General features: G+C 35.8%; 1 protein-coding gene across 1 annotated transcript in view; it reads left to right on the forward strand.

Moving 5' to 3' along the window:
• The window catches only part of Mme (membrane metalloendopeptidase), an 82,271-nt gene that overhangs the window by 54,827 nt on the left and 9,350 nt on the right, over nt 1-18,094 (forward strand). Inside the window, 6 exon segments of the mRNA XM_034501210.2 lie at nt 7,009-7,067; nt 10,273-10,392; nt 12,266-12,399; nt 12,502-12,567; nt 15,637-15,732; nt 16,056-16,132. Of these exon segments, the coding sequence (XP_034357101.1) occupies nt 7,009-7,067; nt 10,273-10,392; nt 12,266-12,399; nt 12,502-12,567; nt 15,637-15,732; nt 16,056-16,132 (552 nt within the window).

The raw sequence follows: 18,094 nt of genomic DNA on the forward strand, positions 1-18,094 counted from the left end.
TTCTCACTCCATGTGCTCCAAGTGCATGCATGCATATACTTGAAGTCTACCCACCCTTATTACATATGACTATTTGAATCTGACCCAAGTCCATCTGCTGAGCACCACAGTTAATATCTAGCTGATTAGCAAGCATTTCTGTGTAACTATATCCTTAACCACACAAGAGCAACATTTTCCACTAAGCAAAAATTAATCCCGTTCCTTGCATCTGTCCATTTTCTAAAAGCTTCAATTTTGTTCCCACCCTGACAGAAACCAGGGCCTCATCTTGATCACTGTGGTCTGTCCTACTTCATCTATAGTGCTAACTAAAATCTCTATCTAAAGAAGAGGACCACATTCACCCACTGCTAGTTAAATATTACATAGGAATGTATAAATGGTTCAGTTTAATCATCTCCTCTTTGCTTCCTTACCACGCTTTCCCTGGTGCTTTAATTTTGAAAACACTTTTATTTCCAATTTTCCTGTGTTTTCACTTCATCCTCATACTGCTATCCCCTAAGGTCTCAAGGATACAGCTTGAGTCATGTTCTTTCTGGATTAAAACCTTTCCTATGTTTCCTGTTGCTTAGATCAGGAAATACAAATTTTAAAAACGTCCAAAGTTCCCAGAGCTCCCAGTAGCTCTTCATAATTTCCTCACAATCACCCAAGCTCCCCCATCAGACCAAAACACTAGCTGTATGCAATGCTTTCAAACTACCAGCCCCCAGCCTTTCCCCCATTGCTTCTGAACTTACAGTATCCTTTTACATTTGTTTGTTTCTGTATATAGTCATGACAGTCCTATGGCTTGCTATGTGGAACAGGCTGGCCTCAAACTTCCTGAGACCTTCCTTCCTCTACCTCCTGAGTACTGAAGTTAAAGATACACACCATCACAGCATTCTTTCTTTCCTTTTTTATCTAGCAGTAATCGCTACAGGGCTTGACTCAAATGTTGTCTCCTTTATTCCCTGTACGTCAGGGGCTTTCTGTTCACCCGTATAGTGCAGTTTGATGTTGTTCAAGAAATTGACTTATGTAGAAAGAAGAAACCAACATTAGTTATTAGAATGTGGACCCTTTGCACATGTTGTTAGAGTATGCAAGTGCAATAGCCAATTTGTAATAGTATTGATAATGTTAACTTAGTAAATAAAATAAAAATGATTCCATTTCCACATTTTACTTTCACAGTGAAGTTATACATAACTATGTTTTCTGTTAAACAAATTTTAAAACTTAATCTCAAGGAATGTGCATGCAATATGTCCAAGTCAATCATTTGGCTAAAGAACCTCTTTGCCTTGTGAACAGCTCACACCTGCAAAGAACATGGATTTGAATAATTTTAAAACTTCATATGGTTTCTGGATGCCTATGTATATTTTTTTTCTTTTATCCTGAACATGACATCTCTTGAGGGTTTGATGCAATTGCAAAGGAATTTCAAATATGTCCAGCTCAGAAAAAAATAGCACTGAACTGGAAGTATAAGTGCTGGCAAGATTACTTAATAACACATCTAAAATCATTTACTTCTACTAACACGATTGTTCACTTAGTGTTAATAGAACAAAAATAAACCTTAGTGCCTAAGGGTTGTGTGTTCATGACCAACAAAACAATGAGATTTCCTAGTGAGATTTTAGTGTTTACACTAACTTTAAAATAAATTATCAATTGGTAACTCATTCTCTGAGAATTACAGCTAGAAGTTAATTTAATAATAAATTGACCAGAGTAGTCACTAAAAGCAAAACAATAATCACTGGCCCATTGGATATCTTCCTTACCTCATGTCTACTGGGTTTTCTGATTGGGATAATCAGATGATGGTAGGCTGGAATTGGTAGACTCCTAGAAATCAAAATATAGAATCATGATGTCTTATAATTCTGTTTAATTGGGGAGACATTTCAGAAGATTTCTGGTACTTTTACTGCATATCATCTCTTAGGAGGGCCATGCTCAGATGGGGTAAAGCTCTAGTTGCCACAGCTCTCTGAGACTGCAGAATTCCAATGTCCTTCATGCTCCCAATTGGCGGGGCAGGCTCTGTCAGTCTTTGGTGTGAAGAACACCCATTGATAGGCCCATTTATTTGGTGAGTTCCTATCATGTTCCCAACATTGTGCTAAGTCCTCTTGGTTCATGTTAAAAATAAAATGTAGTCTCGTCACTATCTGTGTGAAGCTACCATCTAATCATCTAGATAAACAATGCTGTTATATTAAGTTAGGTAAGTACAGAGGGTTACATAAAATAGAAGAGGTCTTGGTTCTTCCCTAGGATTTTAGGATTACCTAATATCAGGAAAAATGGATACTCTCAATTCAGTATCTTAAGGCTTTTGTGCCCAGACAAATCCAGTCATCAACTGTACCTTAATTATGGTCATTACTCCATAGTGAGAGTAAACTCCATGGGGTTTAATTCTTCTGCATTTTTGCTTAATGCTTAAAGAACTCTGTCTATGGAGAAGTGTGAACTGTGGAATTGGGGTGAAGTAGCAGGAGCGCTGGGAGGTTAGAGAAAATAGGCAGACCTGAATTAGAATTACTGCTCCTTATTTATTAGCTCTAAAGTTAGTCACTGAGCTTTGTTTTAAGTTTTATTGTTGTTGATGATTTTTACTTTTTTGTAAGTTTTGTTAATAATATCTAATTTTTCCTTAAAAACAAGGTAGGAGGATAAGATGAGAGAGAAAGAGAAAATGTCCTTTTGATATATATATTCACAAGAAAATGACATTAGTCACTGCACTGAAATTTGTCTATCCTGTGGATCAGCAGTTAGGTGCTGGAATTTGATAGGACATTAAGCAAGCCATCTTCCCTTTCACTTAAATATATTTCCCCCATTTATGCTACTTAGTGGATACATGCATTAGGACAAAGAGTTTAATAGCTATGTAGTGACTCAGTTTCCATACTTGCAAATTGAAGCTACCATCTATATGATCAGGATGATCTGAAAGACCAAGAAAGCCCATGGGATCAATTTGAGAAAAAATTAATAAGTATAAGAATATAATGATCTGAGATTTCAAGAGCATTCTTCTTTTACCCCCTTGAAGAAGGCACAGAAAAATCTATTTATTGTACTGCTGATTTCAAAGGAGTTGCTCTCAGAATAGATGCTGAGAATTGAGTACTCCCAGGCAAAAGGCTATTAATGGTCTTGTTCTTTATTTTTAAGCTTTAAAGTTACTCAGAGTGGCGGAAAGGAGATTGGTTCTAAGTGCTTTTGCAGTCCACTAGCTTCACACTGTCTTAAAGGCTGTTGAACTTTGGTATCCATATCTACTTTTCATGGCTGCTTAGCTTTCTTGGGGTATAAAGGGATGCAAGGCAAACATCTGGCTTCTCTCTCAAGTATATTTTAGCTATACCGCCAAAGTATACAGCAAGTCAATCTTTGAGGACTACTCAAAACAAATTAAGCTTACCTGACAAAACTACATTTCAAAAATGAAAATTTAATAATAATAATTATATAAAAAAATAGTTTGGGCTGGAGAGATGGCTCAGCAGTTAAGAGCACTGACTGCTCTTTCAGAGGTTCTGAGTTCAATTCCCTTCAACCACATGGTGGCTCACAACCATCAGTAATGGGATCTGATGCCCTCTTCTGGTGTGTCTGAAGAGAACAACAGTGTACTCATATAAAATAAATAAATCTTTTTAAAAAATCAATTTCTTACTTACCTACTTTCTCCATTTGCATAGTACTATCCAATCACACAGCCCATGCTCACACATACCCAGATCAGTGGAAGCAAGAAGAGAACAGAACACACTGTTTTGCTTCTTCTCCCAGGCTAATACTGCACATAAGAGGCTTGTAGTGTCTAGTCTGCACACATAAAAGGTATCTTGAAAGAGCATACAATCACCATTACTTTAGAGAAATAGCACCTCCATCTGTTTTTGCTTTTGTTTTCTTTATGTGCATTTTATCTTCCATGTGCTACTGTCAAGGTCAGAATTTTTTGAGTTTTACATATAAAAGCATCTCCATTTATATAGATAAACTGAAATCAAAGAGACTTAGAATTTTCATTATAACACTCCTAACTGTGAAAAATATTTTATTTGGCATGTTAATTTATCTTTTCTATTGATATTTGTGGTATTTCATAACAAGTAACAGACACTGAGTTTGTTTCTGTTATTACCCTACTTAAGAAAACGATTGATATAATTATAGTACTTCAAGTTCTGACCATGACCTAGAACAAAATGCCCTGGGCTTTGGAATCTGTATGATTCTCCAGAATAGACAAAGAACACATCATTAAAGATGTTGGGAGGAAAAAAGCAAAATACTACATACTAGTGCTCAGTAAACAGCACCAACATAATTCTAATTTTATAGGAGTGTCCTATGATCACAAATAGCCACCTATTTTCTAGAAGATATAATTCACAGTAGACATTTTAATATGTAAAACTCTCCCAGCTGTAGAGTCAAAAACATTAATCAAAATGCAATCTTAAACCCTTTACAGTAATGTATCAGAAGAGTAGAAAGGCACTAAAATACAAGAGATGATACTTATTTTTACAAAAGCAGTAAACTTACATAGGCAATATTATATAAGGTCCATTGTTCAATGCCTGTGTCATTTAGTCAGTCTTTTGCAGTGTGCTGTCAGAAGCATTAGCTTAGAATATCTGATTTTTATTCTTAGTATAACAGTTCATCTTAAAACAACTCAAGTTGCAAACTTTTTTTACTATTGGGACTTTTCATTTGTTCAGAGCCAAATAACTCATAATGATTATTTGTAATTACCCATAAATACACTATTGCTACCAACTCAGAATTCATAGGTAAGAAATTAACCCCAAAGCCATTGAGACATGAAAAATTCGTAAATAACTTTGGTAACAAAATTTTAATAGTTACAGACTGTTTAATTGCAAGTTTTATTACCACATCTTCTATGACAGTGTTGAGAATATATTGGGAATATTTTTCAAATCATGCAACTGTGTTTTCTTAGAATTATCTGAGCACATCATCTATGCTGACCATTTCACTATCTCTCAAGTATTTCACTTGAACCTGACCCCTGTTACCTGTGTGAGCCTATGCAAAGTTCATCTAAGTACATTACATTTCCTTATTTCCATTTTTGTCCATACAAACATCTTCTTTGTGTATTTGTTAGTCATATAAATAAGAACCACTTGCTCTGTGTAGTTATGGTACCTTCATTTAATATTTTGTGTTCACAAATATTTGCCTTTCCTGTGAGTCATTACAAATTGTATAGTAAGCAAGTGCTGTTTAATTAAAACAATAAGATATATTCTTGAATCATCAACTTGAAGAAAATGTTAAAATATTCATGATTCAGCTCTGATGAAGCTAGAGAAGATTGATATGTCAGTGCCATACTGTTTAAAGTGTTTACAGCATTAAAGTTATAGCAGTAACAAACTAACAGAAAATGATTCTTCACCATTTCCAGGCTTATTATTTTCTAAAAGGGAAGTTCATGAAAATATGAACTAGACTGTTGTGAAGTTTTAATCATGTTATTCATAAAAATAACAATTGTTCAGATTGCTGTTACATGCTGGTCTCTGCCAGTTATTTTAAGAGATTAAACTAGTGCTTATACCTGACACTAGCAATACTTACTAATATTATGACTAATATGTTGACTATGTACTGCTTACCTGGCACAGCAGTGACAAGATAGAGCTCTGATACAAACCATATTATCAGACTGCTGTGATTTGCTGCTAGAAGGATAATAATTGTCACCTTGGCTATTTTCCTGAGGTAGAATAACTAGTGAAACCTCAAGACAATACTCATGACTGTCTTAAGTGTATACAGGAATGCTAAGGGGTTATTAGAGATCAATAAGTGTCCATTTTTAGTGGACATATAATTTATATGAGCTTATTAAGATGAGGATGGTACTTATGTTACTCAAAGTGTTTAGTGTACAATGATTGAAAGGCTTCTTCCATAGTATCTAAGCAGAAAGACATAAGAACAACAGTTCTTTCAGCCCTCAAATGATCATGAGACCAGTTCTGGTTTTCTTTTATTCTTAATTTTCTTATACAGTCTTGTGTAATGATACTTTAAGAATTATTCTCCTTTCCACAACTAGTGTCTTTAATATTGGGGGCCTGTGTTTTATAAACTCCAGATGTTGTGCAGAGCCTAAGTCATGGTATGGACTAACAGACAACTTCTCTTAAATACCACCTGTATTTTACTTTACAGGCATCTGAAGATATATCTTTCCTCAGTTAGCTAAAATGTGCATTTTTACAAGTATCTTTTTGAAGATTTATTTTATTTTTAATTATATATATATAATTATAATTATATATATGGGGGGGTTGTACACAGGGGTGCATGTGCTGTGAGAGGCCAGAGACATCAGATCTCCTGGAACTGGAGTTACAGGCACTTGTGGGCTGTCTGATGTGGTTGCTGAGAACCACACTCTGGTCCTATGAAAAAGCAATTACTGCTCTTAACCTCTGCCCCATTTCTTCCAAAGTTGTGTTTTTAAGACAGGACTTAAGGAGCAATAACTTGAAGTTCATTGTTCCAAGCTAAGGTATCTGAGCTCTCAAAAATGCTCACAATGAACTAAAAATTGAAAATTTTAAAGCTATCTAAGATTTACTATGTTTCATATATTGTCAACAGTTCCAAAATTGTTGGAGTGATCTTGTTTCAAACTGTAAAGCTAAGTGAATTTCAACATAATTTTAACCTACTACAGTTTCTGAAAACTGTAATAATAGATTTTGTACTGTCAGATGCAACTACATAATTCAATGCAAATGAAATCAACAGACTGAAGACCTGGGTATATGTTGAACTTTTAAGAAATAAAAATATTTTCCAATGAGTTTTAACTCTAGTAGGCTAATTTTGATCATACTTCACAGAGAAAGTTAACATTTATTTTTGTGGCAAGTGCATTGAGTGAGACAATGGAGTATCTTTTTTAACAAGTTTTTATGTCTTCCATAGGTGGATAAGTGGAGCAGCTGTAGTCAATGCATTTTATTCCTCAGGCAGAAATCAGATAGGTAAGATATATCCCTAAATAATACTTTAATATTCCTCGAATTTCTCAGCCCATAGTTTGCTATATGGTCAATTTTTTTTTTGTTTGGTTTTTCGAGACAGGGTTTCTCTGTATAGCCTTGGCTGTCCTGGGACTCACTCGGTAGACCAGGCTGGCCTCGAACTCAGAAATCTACCTGCCTCTGCCTCCCAAGTGCTGGGATTAAAGGCATGCGCCACCACCACTCGGCATGGTCAATTTTTAATAACCTTCTAAAAAATAAAGCCGATATTGAGTTATTGGTTCATGTCTTGAAGTACTCCTGGATCCACACACCTCTTTTCATTGTTATGGGAAAATTAAAATTAATCCAGATCACATTAGATAGTTGTCTCTCTGATAACACTCAATCTATAACATAAATGATTATATCTGATTCGTGTACTTTTTGAAAGTTACTTTTAAAATGAATACTGACTCTTAGACTGACTGGGCACCAGCCCTTTAAAGGGTTGGAAGGTTCCAGAGCCAACCCAATTCTTTTGGTAATTCAGTAGACTGGCTTTAGTGGAGATTCCTATTCTATGTCTTCTTTATTCCAAAGCTTCCCAGTAATTGAAAAGGTTGAAACATCATCAGTGCCTTAGTCAGCTTTAATTGTAAACTTGACAGAGACTAGAGTCATCTGAGAGGAAAGCCTCAATCAAATTTGGCCTGTAGATGTCTTTGGGGAGTTTGCCTTGATTGTTAATTGAGGTAGGTGAGACTAGTATAATAGACATTGCCATCCTGGGACATTAAGGATTTGTAGAGTAGTGACATATGAGCCATCCAGGGTGAGAAAGAGGGTACCATGACCTCCCAAAGTTTCTTGGCAGGACAGGAGTAGTGACAACTGTTGCACTTTATTTAACTGACCACCTGGCAACTGTGATAATGCACAAGTGACCTATCGGTCACTATCAATTCTATAATGTGTACTAGTCAAGAAGTGAGCTCAACAGAGCAAATCTTCAAAAAAAAAAAAAAAAAAACAATAAAAAATAAACTGGATGCCCAAGTTAAAGGAGCACATAATCTGCTAGGCTGAACTTGAAGACTAGTATTAGTATGAGCCGTAAAAGTCCTATCACTTATTTAAACAATGGCATCTAAGGCTGTAATTAAGTCAGCTGCATCTCTGGAGTTAATGTTTAGCCTTGATAGCACATTTCATAGGAACATTTTATATAATGGGTGGATTTTAATCACAGTACATAGTGTGGGAGATAATGCTCCATTTAAGTTAATAAAATACTGTGTATGATTTCTATACTTTCTGCTAAAAATAATCTCTTAACACTGTTTGGCTCGGGCAGATGCATGTGAGCCATGACTTTCACCAAAATTCTTCCAGGGCAAAGGTTTATTATTTTTATTATTTTGTCATTTGAAAGTGGTGAAAATGACAACTTCCCAACATATTGAAAGAGTTGGTGAACAAAATTGTTTACAGTATTTTAAAGTCACCTTCACAAATATCTAATGTTTACCCCTGAAGCCCATGAAAATTTAGGTCAAATTTACTACATTTAAAAAAAAATATTTGCTACTTTATGTTAACTAGACTTTAAATTTTTGTTCTTTTGTAATTACTTAAGCTCAGGCCTTTCACTTATAGTCTTGTTATCTTGTATAAGAAAGGCCCAGAGTTTTATGTGTAACATATGTTCATACTACAGATTAATGATTCCAGAAAATAGTGCTGATATTACCTAGTGGTTACTAGAATTTTAAAACATGAATGGTAAAATTACAGAATTATATTTCTAGACAGGGTATTTATCAGGAACATTTATTGCAAAATGACAATGCAAAAGTCTAGACCAGGGGTGGACATTAGAGCAAGAACCCGGAGAGCAAGAACATATGATGACCAGGGTGAGGAAGAAGGTACAGTTTGACTGCAGAGCACCACCCAAAGTGTCTTAACCCAAAAGGATGGATGTTGCACTTTAATCTGGCTACAGAATAGGTTACAAGGGTGGATTAGATTTAGATAGATTACAGGTAAAGCAGGAGGTGTTCCTAAGAACATCTCTTAGAAAATCAGTCATTTTTGACATGAGAAAATAGTATGAGGGAAGATGCTCTATCAGACTTCCCAGAAGAAGTGACAAACTGTAGTTTTGGAAGGATAACGTACCACCTGATCTTTGCTTACATGTGCTGTTCAAACTTAGTAGAGGAAAAGATCACCTAAGCTCAACAGAAGAGGTTAACGGTTGGGGGTTATACTCTGTTAACAGTTAAGTAGAAGAGCAAAAGTGTTTGATGTTTGATATACTCAAGTGTTTGTACGACATAAAAATGGAGAACGTTTTCAATTTAATACAGATGTTATGGCAAATACATAACAGGTAGTATTCATTTATTTACTAAACCTTTTAAATAAAATGGGGTTTTTTTGAGATTTTCATACACAGTAAACATGTTAAAGACAGCTTAGTCTATTAAAATATGTGTTTGTTTATACTTGATTACCGATTTAATCAACACATTTTCCGGGTACTAATCATATTCCAAGGACTATCAGATTTGAGGGTTCTAGAGATAATGAGCTTAAAACAAATGGACTAAAGAGTACATAAGTAAATATATGTACAAACATGAATCTCAGATCTCAGAGGGCTGAGATGTGAAGTGCCAGGATGGGAATAAGAAAATCAGATAAAGGGTTCCAATGATAAATAAGAAAATAAACAGAATTTAGAATAATCATAGAAACCTTAATAAAAATAAAATAAGGTTAAATGATGAAGGGATACCTTTAACTGAGTGGTAGTTTATTTTAGATAATATTGTGGACAGATAACAATTTCAAAGCCAGTACTGAACATAAATGGGTATTACTGAGTAGCTCTTCCTTCTATATAATTATACAAGTGAAAGAATTTCCTGAGTGTGGCTTATACATATTCCATGCCCCAGACTCCTTACAGAAAAAAAATCTTAAAAGAGATTGGCAGGTGAATTGTGATGAGTAAATCATAGGTCACATACTACGCTGGCTCAGTCACTTTGCCACTATCAATAATAAATGACTATGTTGGTTTCTATCACACAAGACTTTTGTTATCTACCTGAGTGAAACTGACATAGTGGAAAACAGGGTAACAAGCATGATGCCATCATTGACAATGCCACTGATAATCTTCACAAATCTTCCATCATCTTCTCTCCTTTAGTCTTCCCTGCAGGCATTTTGCAGCCTCCATTCTTTAGTGCTCGTCAGTCCAACTCACTGAACTATGGAGGCATTGGCATGGTCATCGGACACGAAATCACACATGGCTTTGATGACAATGGTAAAGTATAGGTAACATTTTCCTTTGGCTAAGATACATCTTAAGTTTAAAAGTTACAATTTGTCAGTACAAAATTCCATTTGTTTATGTAGTTAGAATTAAGTCTAACTACATAGTCAGTGTTCTATTTAAAGTGTTTTTAAGAAACCCAAAATATTAATGGGCAGTAAGAAATGTGTGCCTCACACTCTAGAAGACTAAAGCAAATATTCACATTGAGAAAATTCAGTAGTGTTCATCCACCCAGTAATGATGCTTGGTCCTATTGTGTATGTCTCAGCTTTCCAGATTCATCAAGGGCAGGATCTGAGTCTTAGATACACAGTCAGAAGATGTCACTCATTCAAGTCCCTGTGTGGTCCTTAAGCTGCTTGTAGTCAGGAACTTTGTTGTTTGTTTTTTGTCTTATGGTTAATATGCAATAAAGAACTTTGTGAACAGGAAGCACGTAAATGTTTATATGCATCCCTAAATAATCAACAATATTTACTGTTTTAATTACAATAAAGCAAAATTGAAATAAAGACCAAAGACATGTAAAAAAAGATACAGCAAAAATTGTAACAAATTTCAGTTCACTATACAGAATTCTAGAAATCCAGAGAGAAGGAGACAGGAAGAATTAACACCTTAAAGAGATACTTACTAGATATCTGTTACTCAATTGGTCAGTGCAACAGTCTTAACCAGTACCAACTAATAATATTTCCATTTTTCAAATGGAAACATACAGAGGCATGTAGCACATTGTGCAATTTTATAAAACCTGGAATTGGTTCAATCAGTGTGTAAGTTCAAACTTTGTTCCATAACCCTTTTCTTATTCCCAGTATTTGTAAATATTTAAAAGATGATAAAAATTAAGTGTCAAAACATATAAAGTATGTATGGAGATACTAACAGGGAAAGATCCATGTCCTTTAAATCTGGGAGGAAAACTCCAATATAGAAAAGGAATGCTTCTCCTTGTGTTTAAAGTAGAGGGAAACAAGGAGTTAATTTTGCATAAGGGGTTTGGGAACATAAAAATGGGTGCCAGAAAATAATTGTTGGCCTTTTAAAGTTTCAAAATATTAAATTAAACAGTCATAGTTCAGAAAACACCCAGAGTAACAATGCGTGCATTCAGGAGTGTTTATCTAATAGTTTCATCTGCGGTAGCATGAGCCAAGTGGATGAAATATCCATCAATTCCAAAGCACATTGACAGATAAAATTCAAGCTTTCCCAAAGAAGTCAGGAGTCAAGAGAGTGAGCAGCTTCTCTCATCATCTGCTCTATTTTATAGTTGCTCACATTGTGCTGCGCCAACCCTGACCAGCAAGAATTAAGACATGGAACAACCGGTTCCTTCTCACAGCAGTTTACTCAGGATGCTTAGCAGTTGGTAGTCAAGATGGCGAGCCTGCGATCCCTTCCCGGGCGCAGCTTATAAACCCTGCCAGGAGCCCATGAACTCATGCCACGTATCATCTCCCCATAGGCTCATGACGCTTGTGTAAGATCAGGCCACCTTGAAGCACAGCCATCACACCTAATAAGGACTTTTTTATCACTCAGCCCTCGGGTGGCCATCACCATCTTGGGGCAAGGTTCTTATGGCGCCTAACATCACATGACAGAATTTTAGATTTTCCCACTTTAAGCTAGAGATCTTAAGATGGATTATATTCTATATTTGTGTCAATATTCTTGCTATGATTTTAAAGTTTTGCAAAATGCTACTGAGGAGCTGAAACAGTAAGTTTGTAAGTTTTTTTTTTTTTTTTTTACAGTGGCATGTGAATCTATTTCAAGAATTTTAATTATAAAACAGGGAGCATAAAAATATTATTGTAACAAATTTTCTTTTTACCAAATGAATATGTTACAGGCAGAAATTTTAACAAAGATGGAGACCTCGTTGACTGGTGGACGCAACAGTCGGCAAACAATTTTAAAGACCAATCCCAGTGTATGGTGTACCAGTATGGAAACTTTACGTGGGACCTAGCAGGGGGACAGCATGTATGTCACCAGCATTCTTCAGAAAAGTTTTAGATATGCAATCATATGTGTAATGTTGGTGCTTTCTATAATAATCCTAATAGGGAATCTTTCTTTAAATAGCTCAATGGAATTAATACACTAGGAGAAAACATTGCTGATAATGGAGGTATTGGCCAAGCATACAGGGTAAGTACATTTTATTCACGTTTCAGCAATGGGAGGGTTCATTTATCATATTTACCCGTTTCATTAAAGCTTTTTATAAGAGACATGTATAGGCAGAAAATAAAGACTGGAAATGGTATTTGAGGGAAAAAAATTAGCACTGAGAATTACAATAAACACAAGGAGATAAACAAACCTGGAAAGGACACAAAATATTCCTTAGAAATGAGCCTGCAGTAATGTCTTAGTAAAGGTGTTCACGCAAGCAATTATTCTAGGGTCATTTGTCAGTATAAGTGGGGCCCTCAGCTTCCCAGCACATCAGGCAGCCTGTGGAGGGATAATCTGCATAAACTGTAGACATAACAGTAAACCACAATCTGTTCACTGAGAAACAGTTAAGGATTGTGAAATAGTTCCAGTTATGGCCATGTAGTTGGCCCAACTATTATTCTTCAAGAATTATTATTGTTGGAATATTCATTAGATAGCCTTATTCATAGTTATTCATGTTATGAATATTCATAGTTAGCCTTCCATTTATACTTGCATACAAGTACTTTATTTACTTATTTTGTGAAGTTCATATATGAATACTGTGTTTACATCATTTTTACACCTTCTTCTTCCCTCAACTCCTCTTGTCTCCCCAACTCTCTCAAATCCATAACCTCCTCTTTTTTACTGTTATTTCTTATATATGTATTGTGTGTGTGTGTGTGTGTGTGTGTGTGTGTGTGTGTACACATACATGCAAAACCTACTGAGTCCCTTTAGTGCTGCTTGCATGTGCATGTGTTTAGATTGAGCATTTGGGATTGGATACTACTCATCAGGGGACTCATCCTCATGTTGGCTGGCAGTGCCATTATGCAGGTCTTGTTTAGACAAACTATCTTATTTAGATTCAATGGAGGCAGTTTCCCCATAATGTCTAGAAGGCACTACTTTACAGTAGGTATCCTGGTCCTCTGGCTCTTACAGTCATTCCACCTAAGAACTTTGAAGAACTTTTCTTTGTTTGTAGCACCACTTTAGATGCTAGGGATGTGTCAACACAGCTTCCATAAAGGATGTCAGTCATTGAGGCTGTGAGTATGAATTAAAAGATGACCCAGTGAATGCCATTGTGGAAGAGAAAATAGGGAATTCCACAAAGGGCTAGAAGAATGGTGCTTTTAGAAGCCACAAGGAGGAATGAAGATGAATTTGTGTGTACTTCTTCACCCTGAACCTGCTCATGTATGAGAGAATGAGAGTCTACTTGAGATGATGCAAAGGATAAGGGGTCCGTGAGAGAGAAAGAGGTTTTTGCAGATGGGTAGAATGGTTGAGGACTGAACAGAATTATCTGGTCATTCCTTCATTACTGCAATGCTTAAAGGGTGATTGTGTCAAAAAAGTGGAAGCAACAGAGCAGAACAGAGAGATGACTGATGGAGCCAACAGTACACCTATAACACAGCCTCTTCAAAATGTGAGGCCTGGGAGATGACGTCAAATAAAAATCCTACATGGTACATTGCTACTACCTTAAATGTTAGGTAATTAATGTTTCTCACTAAGTGCTAAATAGCACCCATTTTACTTCTCTGGGTGCTGGATAATTTTTAATTTCCTATAAGTATTCTTGAGCAGTTTTCTAGATATAGCTAGATTCACCAGAAATGTTTCGCTCTTTTTTGGACTTGTTTGTACAACTTGTTAGTTGCAACTAAGATAATGCTTAGTTTACAGCTAATGGATCCCCACTATTGTGACAAGTCCTCTGTGGATCTTAAGTGTGTCCATCTTTATCTTCCTGTACCCCAAGCATTGTTATCTGTAATCCTCCTGGTGTGGTCTCCAGATTAATATGAAGCTGAATATTCAAAAGCAATCTGCTCTGATCTTGAAACATTCTTTCAGAATTTCTCTTCCTTGGTACTCTGGCCAGTGCTGCCTCAGATGTTCTATTTCCTTTCAACTCAGATTCCCCAGACTTCAACTGACTTTCCTCTCCTTTTACTATGACATAAATGCTCTTGGAAAAGTAATATAAAGCTGTGAACTCCCTACATGGGAAGAGGCATAAGCCTTCCGTATATACCAAAATATTTAGATAGTAAAGGCTCACTATTCTATGTTGATGATAAAGAGAAAGAACTGAAATACATTTTTTACTTATATAATATATAAGTAATATATAATATATAATTGATGAATTTCTTTATAAGAAATTAGGAATGGCTGTCAAAGTGCTCAATCTGTAAAGGCATTTGCTGCCAAACCTGACCACCTAAGTTGAATCTCTTAGAGCCACTGGGTAGAAGGATGGATTTTTTTCCTGCAAGCTGTCCTCTGAACTCCACACATGCACAAGAATATACTCACATATACTCACATACACTCATGTGCAGACCCACACATTAATTAATTAATTAATTAACTTGAAATTTTTTAAAGAAATTATAAATAACCTCTCAGGAAGCTTATTATTAATCTAGTTTTATACTGCCCATAGCAGAGCAAAACTAAATTTCTCAATAGTGAATCTAAATCTCTGATATTCGGGTGGCCAGAATGCCTTTCTTCTGATGTTTTGGAAGTTAGTCTATTTTGTCCTGTACTGAGAGAACCTATCCTTAATCTCAGATCATAGGACACTAAGGCCCAAAGAAATCTCAAGAGAATCCCTTAAACTTTTGGCAAGAATCACCCAGGCTAAATCTGCTGTGAGCCTATTTTTGTAAGTGTAGTAACTAAGCTAAAAATAGCAACTGGAGATGAGTCCCTTGGCAAGCGATTCCTCCAATGGGTTGGACACACCCATCTATCCTTAGAACAATACTAAGGTAAGATTCTCATCATGTAATGTGATCATCTGACATAACAGGCTCTTGTCATCTGCTAATCAGTCTTTTATTCTTTCTGAGCATTTACAGATGTATTCTAGTCATCTTCTTAATCCATAAAAGTGTTGCAGGTGGCCATAAATAAGTGTATTATTATAGTCATTTGATATAAAAGGCAAATTACTTGGTTACATAGCCTTTTGGAATAGGTTTTTGTATAAATTTACAAATTCTAGCCTTTTATTTTACTATTTAGGCCTATCAGAATTATGTTAAAAAGAATGGTGAAGAAAAATTACTCCCTGGACTTGACCTCAATCACAAACAACTATTCTTCTTGAACTTTGCCCAGGTAGTATGTCTTACATAATTTATAAATGTGAAAATACCTTTGAGTTATAATTTCATCCAAGCTGGATATAGCATGCTGAGTTTTCTTTTAATCATTTGGGATGGAACATTTGACTTGACTAACTTGCATTATTTGCAACAAGAATGTCAGACCATTTTCATTATAAATGATTATGTTTCTGGATGCCTTTCAATGTACATTATTTGAAGAGTTAATGGTTGAATACAAATTCCAAATTAGTTTTCCTTTTCCCTCAACCTGCCTTCAATGCTCCATGATTATACCTGAGTATGTTGTTTTCCTTTGTCTATTCATACTTCAAGGTGTGGTGTGGGACCTACCGGCCAGAGTATGCAGTCAATTCTATTAAAACAGATGTACACAGTCCTGGCAATTTCAGGTATGTGGTTGTAAATAGCAGCTAGACGGCACCAGTGTTGACTCTGTTACTTCCATGTTTCAAATTTTACTTTTCCTAGTTCTTACTCTATGCCACTTAAGAATACTGTTAATGTGTCCATATACATACATGTATTCATACATTTATGTGTGTGAGTGCACATACATGATTGTATGTGTGTGCTTGTATTTGTATGTAAGTATGTGAATGTATGTGTGTGCTGTGTGTGCACATGTGTGTTTGCATGTATTCTGTGTGCATGTGCATATGTCTGTGACTGAGTATGTGTGAAAAATAGAACTCAACAGACCACACTGGGTAATGCTTCCAGAAGCAAAACTCTGGCTGTTCTGTCCTTCAGAATACATATGTCCTAAGCTCAGTACCTGATGGATTTCAAAAAAGATATCACCTTATAACAATGGCCTGATGGAACCACCAGCTAGTAGAACATATTTCTAGGAGGCTGCGAATATGAGTTTCAAACTCCAAAGACAGATTTACATTCTACATTAAGGGAAGCTTTTACTAGTTGGAAGGTCTCTAGCATTGAATAACCTTATCCCCAAGGCTCCAGGAGTGAGTACATCAGAGAACAGCCCAGCAAGGCTACTAGGGGAATGATGTTTGGGGTGGAAGAATGTGAACATATAAGAATGAGATGGAGTATTGGAAGGGAATGAACCATTGAATGTGGAATTCTACATCCCCATGACAGTTAGGACAGGTACTATAATACAATTCCTTTCTCACACTGTGACATTTAACAAGCACTTGCTGATCAATAGCACCTTCCAAGAAGAAAGCCCGGAAAAAACAACAACAACAACAACAACAACAACAACAACAACAACAAAACAAAACAAAACCTAAAAATCCGTTGGAAAACAGAGTTTGAGAACAAAAAGTTATTAGCTATTTTTAAAACTCTACCTAAAATGAATAATACATTAATTTTCTAACTACCGAGAGGAGCACACTTAATTGTAAAGTCATAAGTAGCATCTTTAAAGATCTTAAACTTTAGTGACTGCATTTGGTTTCTCCTAATGCCATCACTGCCGCTGTCACCATACACCCTCTCCCTTGGCAATTCTTAAAAGTTCTTTTGCACAACAGCAGATTGTTGCATTTTGCTCTCCCTATAAAGCAAGTTCCAGCTGGTCCTGTTAACCTGCCCATACTAACTGCTTTTGGGTAACTGCAGAAAGTCTTTGTGGATCTATGCTCACTATGGTTTAATTCAAGAGGCTTTTAGTTTAACTTTTAAAAGTATTTTGTTGTTGTTTGTTTGATTGATTCCCAACATTGCCATATTTTAAAAAAATGTGGTTTTTGTTGTTCTCACTGAAGTTTTCAGAAGTTAAAAATATAAAAATCTAGTTCTGAGGATCATGGAGAACATTTATAAATGTGTAAGAACCAGTTTGTCAGCTCCTTGCTCTGTGTGTTCCTATGAACATAAGCAGATCTCTATAAGAATCTAGATTCCTTCAGGAGTTATGATCAGTGCTCTGAATGGCCTGCCATCTTTGGAGAATAAGGTGTTGTATATTAGCTTTCAATAGGCAAAAGTTGTATCTCTCAAAAACTGATATTTCAACTCAACCACTGAATTTAAAATGTCTTTATTTAAACTACATCTTCAATATATTTGCTTTAACACAGTATCATGGACCATAATTAATGTCCTTTGTTTTGATAAGACAGGTCACTGTTACCATTGTGAGTTTTGCTTTGGTCTCTTAACCTAGTGAAATCTTTCCAGCTAGAGTGTCCAGGCCAGTCTATCCCTGTTCTGGTGATGGTATCTAGTCCATCCCTGTGCTGGTGATGGTGTCTTTTCATTTCTTTGGTTTCCGGGTAGGGTTTGTTTTGTTGTTTCATTTTTGTTTGTTTGTTTGTCTCATGTTTGTCTGAGCCATAGGACGAGTCATTTTTCAATCTCTAACTTCAATTTCT

The sequence above is a fragment of the Arvicanthis niloticus genome, chromosome 4 (genome assembly GCF_011762505.2).
Source record: "Arvicanthis niloticus isolate mArvNil1 chromosome 4, mArvNil1.pat.X, whole genome shotgun sequence".
NCBI lineage: Eukaryota > Metazoa > Chordata > Mammalia > Rodentia > Muridae > Arvicanthis > Arvicanthis niloticus.